Source organism: Peromyscus maniculatus, chromosome 3 (assembly GCF_049852395.1).
Source record: "Peromyscus maniculatus bairdii isolate BWxNUB_F1_BW_parent chromosome 3, HU_Pman_BW_mat_3.1, whole genome shotgun sequence".
NCBI classification, from domain to species: Eukaryota; Metazoa; Chordata; class Mammalia; order Rodentia; family Cricetidae; genus Peromyscus; species Peromyscus maniculatus.
In genome coordinates, this window is record NC_134854.1 from 4,040,132 (window position 1) to 4,049,948 (window position 9,817).

At 37.6% G+C, this 9,817-nt stretch overlaps 1 protein-coding gene across 1 annotated transcript; it reads left to right on the plus strand.

Moving 5' to 3' along the window:
• Positions 1-8,724: 8,724 nt before the first annotated feature.
• Tas2r16 (taste 2 receptor member 16) lies at positions 8,725-9,606 on the plus strand. Its single transcript, XM_016006856.1, has one exon. It carries the CDS (start codon positions 8,725-8,727, stop codon positions 9,604-9,606), a length of 882 nt encoding a protein of 293 aa, XP_015862342.1.
• The last annotated feature ends 211 nt before the right edge of the window (positions 9,607-9,817 follow it).

Genomic DNA, 9,817 nt, shown 5'->3' on the forward strand with positions numbered 1-9,817 from the left:
CTGGTCTATTCACACCACCTTATTCTCCCATATCGAAGAGTCCACTTCTTCCTGTGTATCTATCACAAAGCAAAGAAAAAAGTAACAAATCATGCTAATCCTACAGGCTACATCATAAAAAACTGGGAAAGTATATTAAAACTGCTAAACGTGTGATGTACAAATGTCATGATATCACATCTGTATGAGAATAATTGAATTAATTTCAGTCTTTTGGACCTAATATCTTTCTCCTAAAAGGTATTAAAGAAAGGTAGAAGAGATGAACTTGCAAATATACATCTATATGAAAACAATAAGAGAAAAAAATCAATGACTACTTATGCAACACTGTGTCATAGCAAAATATGTTATTAATATAATGTTCTTAAGCTTAAGTCTATATTTTTCTACTTGATCATTGTCTCTTGGTCAGGAAAATACTTGTTCAACACTGTATTTGCATTCAAACTAAAGTTGGGCAAGTATTTTGTCAGATTTTTGTAAAAGTTTTAGATTTGTTAATTGATTAAAAATCACAATTTTGTTGTTTTGATGTTGTATATTTTCCAATAATACCCTTGCATAGAAAAGAAGCATTCTTATATTTGGAGCCCCCAAATATTGACTATTTCAGAGTTTTAGATTTTTAAATACTGCTATGCTCCTTTTCTTTACACTCATATTCATTTTTTAAATATTATATTGCTGGCAGAATGAGTTTATCAAAGATCTCTGTAACTTCACATCATATTCTTACATCCACTTGAGACATGGGACATTGTAGAGAAGAAAAAGTCAGACTCCAGCACATCCTGCATGAGCTGTAATCAGCATCTTCACTGGTACTAAGAAGGCAATGACTGAGCCCACCTCTATATGGATTTATAGCCTTCATGGCATCTGGAAATGATTTCTGATTCTTTTAGTATTCAGGATTCAGCTTACCCTTATTTTTTTAAATATGTCTGAGGACTGGAGATATAGTCAGTAAATACTTGTATGCAAGTGTAAAGACCTAAGTTCAGATACCCACCACCCACTTAAAAGTCAGGTGTAGGGGCTGAAGAGTTGGCTTAGTGGCTAAGGACATTTGCTATTGCAGACGGCTCAAGCCCACTTTCACATATGGCAGCTCACAGCAGTCTGTAATTCCAGGTCCAGAGGATCCAATGCTCTCTTCTAGACACACATGGTTCACAGAAATCCATGCAAGTAAAACACTCATACACTTAAAAAATTAAACATGTTTTATAATGTAAGAAACAGTAGTGAATATCTATAGTCCCAGCATTTGAGGGAGTGGTACAGAAACAAGATGACCTCTGGATCTCACTGGCCAAACACTCCAGGTGAATCAACTACCTCCATGTTCAGTGAAGAGATCCCATCTCAAAGAGTAAGAGGAAAAGCTATAGATGGAGACACTCAATATTGACCTCTGACCTCCACATACACACACATAAATGTACACACCAAGAGATGTGTATACACATACCACATGCATTTACACATATTACACAAACACACAAAATGAACAAATATGTTTTAATTAGTTAGAAAAGTTTTAGGTTTGTAGTGAAGCTGACTAAAATATTCACATATTTCCGCTGTCTCCTCAGAGACACAGCTGCCATTGTCAGTAGCTTCCATCAGAGTGAAGGATTGTCACACTGGATTAATCTTCCCTGTCACTCTCTCATGCCTCTAAGCACGTGTTACATTACGTTCAAATAATGTTATGCATTCTGTGGGTTTTGACAATGTATAATAACATTTATCCACCAGTATAGTACCATACTGTTCACTGTCCCAAACAGTGGTCTGTGCCCTGCTAGTCCCTGATGACCACCAATAATAGTTTTTCTATTTCCATAGCTATACTTTTCCAGGGTGTCACACAATTACATCGTGTGTGGCCTTTTAAATTGGCTTCTTGAACTTAGAAATATACACTTAGGATCTTGCCATATCTTTTCAAGGTCTGAGATTTCTGGATCCCTAGAGCACTAAATTGTATCCCCTTATCAGTTCGGCACAGTTTATACACCCACTTCTTTACTGGACACACAAATTTAAAAGACAAAGTGGTTTTTGTCTCTCCCCTCTTCTCATCTCTTTCAGGGATTCCAATTATGCCTGCATTACCTACCTGGTCATTCCACAGCTCCTCTCTGTCTTTTTATATTTAAGCTTTCATTCACTCTGAGCTTTGTTTCAGATAGTTTTTGTTGTTACTTGTTCAAATTTATTGATTCCTTTGTCCACAGATTTAATTTACTTATTATTTTCTCTATCCAATCCTTGCAGTTCCTGTTTTATCTTTTTTCCTTCTTCGTAAAGCCCAGCACGTCCTCAGCTAGGTCCTGCTGGGATACGACTTTTGGCATCAGCCTATCTATGAGAAGTTAGTACCCCTTATGAAGGCTACATTGGTTGTTTTACGATGCAAAAAAACCTCAGTGTCTTCCAGCATAGGAGATACTTTATCTGTTACAGGGACTAGTTGGGCAACTTGGAAAGCTCTGAGTGCTCACAATGTCTGTGTAGCCAAAATCACAGGATCAGACACTCAGCTGTCCCTGAGCTGTGACTGAGTAGCTAAGTTTTCCAGCCATGGTCATGGTTTTACACAATGTCATTGGGTACGCATTGAAATACCCAGTGTCTCTGCTCAGCTAGCCATCAAATCTCCCTTTGGCTGCTCAGTTGCTCTTCTGCCCTGCAAGATAAAGGCCTTATTACAAGATACTCAAAGTAGTTGTCTCTTAACCTTAGCCTTTAACTGCTAATCAGCTCCCCCTGCCTGAGGTCTAGATTATCCCCATTTGATACAAATCAGCTTTTATTTATACCTTTAAAATGACTCCCTTCTCCTTTCAGTACATAATCAATATATCTGTTCTCTTGTACCTATTTCCATTTTCTTGGGGGACTTCCAATATAATTATTATGCTTATTATTATTTCTGACAGCTCTTCTAAGACAGTTTTTAACATGTTGTGTTAGTTTGTTATGACTAACACAACAAAGTGCCAGAGATTATGTGGATTAAAAAACAGAAATTTAGACTCTCTCAATTCTATGAGCTGGAAGTACAAGATAAAGCATGAACAGAATGGCATTTTTTAAGACCTTCTTCTCCCTGATAGTCGTTTTCTGCGATCTTGTCTCTCTACAGAGTGTGTCTGTTTTCGGATTTTCTTTTTGTGAGGATATTGGTCATATTGAGCTGGGGCTTAATCAAATGGATTTATTTTAACTTAGTATAACTTTCAAAGATCCTATCTACAAATACAGCTGCATTCTGAATGTAGTGAGTGGGTGAGACTCCAACATACAAACTTTAGGAAGAAATTTCCATCTGTAATGCATGCTTAATATTACTCCACATTGCTAAAGTCTAATGGTTTATTTTCAGCGACTAACAGAGTGTATCAATCAATCACATTGAACACAACTGACAACTATGATTTCTCTGAAACACTTTCTTTGTTTTGGCCATTCTGCTATCCGCTTTTCTGGTCTCCCTTACCTCACATGGCCACTAAGGATTGGAGCATCACTGCACTTAGTTCTCAGAGCTCATCCACACTCATTCTCTAGGTGATGTCATGAAACTACAAATTTCAGGTAACATCTGTAAGTGCTTAGAAGTCCTAAATTTATACAGAAACCTAGACTTTTCCCTTAAATTCTTGATATTTTTATTCAACTACCCACACATTTCTCTAAAACGCCTAAAGTAGACATCCCTTGCTTAGTGTTTAAAGACCACCAGGCTTCATTGTGACAGTCTGACTTATAATAAAATTCATAATAAATATTTGCTAAATGAATAATTGATCAAAATTACAACCAGCATAGTTGGTCTTCATGGAAGAAATTTTCTCAAATATGACTTGGACTATGGCCTGTGAAACTGTTTTGCATTACTACTCTATAAAACTTGGATAAAAGAAAAGAGTGCAATCTTTATTTGTTCCCAGAAAATTTGTCTATAAGAATCTTCTGATTAAACCTAGAATTTAGTCTCTTAAGGAAGAAACATGAAAACTGAATCTCTGACATTTTCATTTTTAAAGTGAGTTTCTGCCAATGTGAAGTGTGTAACCTGAATGTGATTGTTTCATTATTGATGGTAGAAGCAATCCTTAACTCTCTCAGTGCAAACTTTGCCTAGGTCCACTGAAAGGTATAATGTTAGCATTAAATTCTACTTCTTGCATTTTCTATAATTTTCAATTTTCCAGTTGGCTGTGTACATGCTCCCAGAGTTACAGGAATGCATCCACCCAATATGTTGGAGACTAAACAAATTAGTGCTGTGGATTTTTATTTAAAGGATGAGATAGGAAGCAAATAAAAGCTGACTCCTTTTGGGCCATGGAGGTGGATGACAGAATTAGAAAGGGGAAAAAAATCTGTTTCCCATGCTGTACTTAGGACTCCTTATCTTTCACTTCCTACTAGATAGTCTCTTCAATGGCAAACCTTTTGGAAGTCCACAAGAAAACAATGAATTCTGATTGGTAGTGCTGCTGGTAACAAAGATGACTAAACATAAATATCTACAAAGTAAAAACTAAGTAATAGTGCAGTTTGACTGCTAGGTTCTTAGATTGTTTTCCTACTACTGCCATGACAAATTCCTCCAACTTCAAATGACAAACTGGATTCATGCCTGCAGCAGTCCATTTTGCCATATGAGGTTACACATTCACAAGTTTGAGCATTAGCATGGACATTTTGAAGGGCCATGCCTTATCTCAAAGGCATGAGTGAATTGGTGTCAGCACATCTTTTTGGTCCTGCTGCTCTCAACACTCATTGGTAATGCACGGTTACATCAGTGCAGATCTTGGAAACCATGGTTAGCACAATGTCATATATGATATACATAAATTTATAAACATTTCTTTCATGCTTTCAATGCATTTATTTCAGTGAAATGTCCCAGGATATAGATTTCTCCTTAAAAAAAGTAACTAACAATTTGTCTACCCATATTTTGGCATCTTTGCTAATTTCTTGTTAGAATGATTTAGGATTATCGCCTTACTCATAGAACAACATAGCTGCTCACACTTAGTCTGCAGGAAAGCAAGGGTGTTCACTAGTGAGGCTAACAATTGGGTCTATTTTGTGTTTTGAAGTTTCCTTAAGTGCCACATAAAATGAGTGTAAGTCTCTTGATTCAGCAACAAAAACACTATATTTCTCTTTCCCTCTATTTCTCTGCTTGATATGAGTCCACAGGGCCAAGCTTCTCAGTGACTTAAACTACAAGGATAAACTACACACAGAAAACTATTTCATAGCTTTCAGAGTTAGTTCAATCCAAAATTATTAAACCCCCTGCAATAATATGAGTTTCTGTGCCCCTGTGTGTGTGTGTGTATATGTGTGTGTGCCCATGTGTGTGTCTGTGTTCATGTGCTTTCTGATTTCTCTTTAAAGCTATAGCTGTCCTCAGCATCACATGTAATTTAGAAGAACACAGGATTAAAAGAGGATCTCTGTACTATAAGAGAGGAATATTCCCATAGAATGTCTCAAAAGGCTTCTCTTCTGGGCTCTATCCCCAGAATTGATTTTCGTGCCCAGACTGAATATGCAAAGGAGACATTAAACTAAGTCTGGCATTTAAAATATCTCCAGTAAGAGGCAACCTCTGCCAGCAGAAATCAAGTGTAGTAAACTACTTTGGAGGAAGGCAAATAAATGTTTGTATCGTTTTATGGCATCATCTGACTGTGCCACACTTTATCTCTTTCTCAGCGGCTGGCTATTTATGCAGTTTCTAGTCCATTGGTATTATGAGCACTTCTGAAATAGACTGGTAAATATCTCCTTTGTCACAAATATGCAAGAGTTTCTCTATAACATACAACATGTACCCAATAAGTAATATCTTATTAATGGTATCAAGTCACTTTTCAATATAGCACTATTAATTTACATTCCTTCCAGAAGTGTATACAGCTTTCTGTTTTCCTATAGCTTCCAATTGAAGTTGCTATTACCTAAATTATATACTTTATTTTGGGAATGGGGAGGTTAAAAAGTATTCCTTTTTGAGATATTATTGGTTATATTGTTTGCCTTCTGTTAATTGAATGTTCTTTTTAATTTTCCCATTTTCAATATTTTACAAAGTAAATATATGCACACAAACACACATATATAAAAAAAGAGATTAGTTTTCTAATAAGAGAGAAAGAGAGCATGAAAGGGTGTGGGTTTGGGTTGGTGAGGGGGTATGGAGGATCCAGGAGGAGTTGGAGGTAAAATCATAATCAGAATTATTATAAGAAAAAAATCTATATGCAATAGTAAATGAGATTAATGCCTAGGACTACACGTGTCTTGTTTAAAAATAGTGAAATCCATAATTGAGTAAGTCAGTTATACAAAATTTACAAATAAGTAATATTAGGTTGCATAAGATGAGACTAGGTTATGCTCTGAGAAAACAGGAGTGACAGATATAAAACCTCTAGCTGTGACTATTATATTGCCCACAAGGAAAGAGTAGAAATAATTAGGAAACAATCTAGTGGGCCTGGGCTCTGTCTAAGAAGTGGAGACAGAACTGGAAGGAGCATACAGCCTGGAGACCCTGCATTCCCATCCATGAACTGGGGAAGACTAGAAAGCTCAATGGGTAGCGGCAAGCTTGGCACACTAAATTTGAGTTCCAGCATCCCCATAGTGAAAAGAGAGAATCCTGATTCCTACAAGTTGTCCACTGTCCTCTCCACAAGCAGATTGTGGCATGAGTGCTATACACACAGACATAGACACACACGCTGGGCCCTGTCAACATCTCAGCACTGGCTAATGGATAACAATTCTCAGGGATGTGGAAAAAGGATATCAGTGGGTGCTAAAGGAGGAAGAGGGAAAGCTTGAGTTGGTATCACTTCAGCAGAGAGCGAAGAAATGAGCCCACACAAGAGAAGAACCAGTTTTTGAAGTTCTAACCCCAGAGAATGTCAACTCATTCTGCGTGTCTCAGGCAAACACTTCTAAATGGAATAGCTAGGAAATTTAATTTTCACAACCACATAAAGGACAGCCTTGTGAGGCAGGGGAGCATCAGGTGTCTCTTCAGATGTAGGAATAGCTATAAAATGCCACTTCAGACAGAGATTCATTTCTGGCTGAACTCTTGTAGCTATCATCAGTCCTGAGGGCTGTGACATGATGTCCCTAATTGAACAACTCCTGAAACAGAGACTTGGAACATTACAGTCTTTCTAAGGTCACTATACATAGGAGGGAACATGCTCAGCAGACCAGCAAACACAACGGGGGTTACTGGTGTCATTGCACATTTCTCTAAAAACACTTCACACTCATCACTCTCCTCGTGTGTGGGGAGCCTACATCTCAATCAATCCATCTTTTAAGTTAAAGTTATTGTTTCATTATTTCATTTCCTACTTTTTGCATTTTACTGAAAATGCAAGGAATATGTTTTCTCATTTTAATTCCAGGTGCTTGTGTAAGTTTTGGAAATCTATTGTCTTCCTTTGCACCACTGAGTTCAGGAGGCTTTGAAGGTTTATGCTTAGCAATTCTAAGAATCATGTTAGATTACTTCTATTTTCCCATTCTTGAATAATAAAATGTCCATCCAGGCTTGGAATTCACAGAGTCAACAATTTTCACTTTCTTCCTCTCACTAGCTAACAATTGTTAGAATCTGTCTCTCAGTTTTGAAAGCACTAATTAAATAGTTGGTTTCTATTTTGATACTTGTCCAGTGCCAAGGGAAAATGTATTCCTTCTCTAGCCTTGTTGCATATCTGTGAAAAAAAAATGCCTTATGTGTTTAGAAGGGATATGCTTTACTGGTGTTGAGATTATTCTCTTCCAATTCATCTGTGAAAAGTGACAAAAAGGACCTAGTCATGAAAGGAGAAACAAAAAACGATCTTAGTGAAACAAAAACGATTTCCAAAACTATATAAAATGTGTACTGAAGGCATTAGAATTAGTAGAAGAGTAGCAGGAAGCATATTTCATCTCCATTGGGAGGTCAAAGAAGAGTCTGTGATGTTTTCCCTGCATTTGTCATCTCTGAGTCGGGAGATTTCACAGCCAGTTTCAAGGCTTTCAACAGATGGGGACACTGAAAGGTCCGAGCTTCTAGTAATTATGACTGGGATTTTCAAGCAAAGACTTCTGTTACCCTTTTCATTGTCCCTCACATTTTGTTGTTAGTGCTCATATCCCCAGCTGTTGAGGGTGCTGGAAAGACAGGGCTTCTGAGGCTGGCACTAGTATGACATTTGACAGAATGAAAACATTATCCAGGACATGAACACACAGTGAAGGATTCATCCTTTCTACTGCTCAAGTTTTAAATTCATAAATTTAAAGAAGATGGAGAGATAATCAAAGAGTACCTTGAGCAAATAAAGTAGTAAAGAAGAAAAACCAGCATGGATATGCAGTGGATGTCTCTTTATGAAAATAATCAAATCATCATAGGATCAAAAATCCATATCCAAACATTATTTTCATGCATCTCTGTGTGAATTCAACCCAACAAGCAAAGCATAGACAAATCCTGTAGATAGGAAAATGACTATGTCAAAAGAGACTAAGGGGATTTGCATCCACAAGAAGGTGTTCTCTTATACCAAGAGACTGAGAACACATACTTGTTTCATATTTGGAAATTGGTGTAGAGCTTCTGAGTCTTTGTTCGGGAAGACACTTCAGAATCGCAGCATGGTGCTAAACCAAGTCAGCATCTTCTCCATCGTCATGTATGTGCTTGAGTCCTTGATAATAATTATACAAAGTGGCCTGACTGTTGCCGTGCTGTTCAGAGAGTGGATGAACTTTCAAAGACTGTCACCGGTGGAAATGATTCTTATTAGCCTTGGCACTTCACATTTCTGTCTACAATTGGCATCAATGATATACAACTTTGGCACCTTTTCTAGACCTGTGCAAGTATTATGGAAGATATCAGTCATCTGGGAGTTTATGAACATTTTGACATTCTGGCTAACCAGTTTTCTTGCTGTCTTCTACTGTGCCAAGGTCTCTTCCTTCACCCACCCCATCTTTCACTGGCTGAAGTGGAAAATTTTGAAATTGATTCCCTGGTTGATATTGTGTACTCTGATAGCTTCTTGTTTGTCAATCATTCCATCCATTGTTAAATATCAAATCCAGAATGAATTAATCACCCTGGATCATTTACCCAGAAACAGTACTTTGATTGTAAGACTTAAGATGTTTGAACAGCGTTTTTCTGGTCCTCTTAAAGTTATTGGCTTTGGTATTCCCTTCCTCGTGTTCCTGGTTGCTATTATTTTACTCACAGTCTCACTGGTCCGACACTGGGGGCAGATGAAAGAGTATAACACCAACAACTCCAGCATGAAAGCTCAGTCCACTGTTCTGAGGTCTCTTGCTACCTTCTTCGTCTTCTTCACGTCCTATTTTCTGACTATAGTAGTCTCCTTTATAGGCACCATATTTGATAAGAAATCATGGTTCTGGGTCTGTGAAGCTGTCATCTATGGTTTAGTCTGTATTCATTATACTTCACTGATGATGAGCAACCCTACATTGAAAAAAGTGCTGAAGATGCAATTCTGAAGCCGAGAACCTTCCTGTGGCATGAAAAACTGTAAAGCCTCTGTGGTAAGAAGACTTTGCATTAGCACAGCCCTTGTCTGATTATAAAATGCCTTGAATGCAAGCTTCATTCCCTTTCAGGCCACAGGTGCCTGACTTTATAAATCATCACCTGTCTTGCCTGTATTCTGACCCACTCCTTTCCTGTCCTATCCATAGTCCCAGATTGATT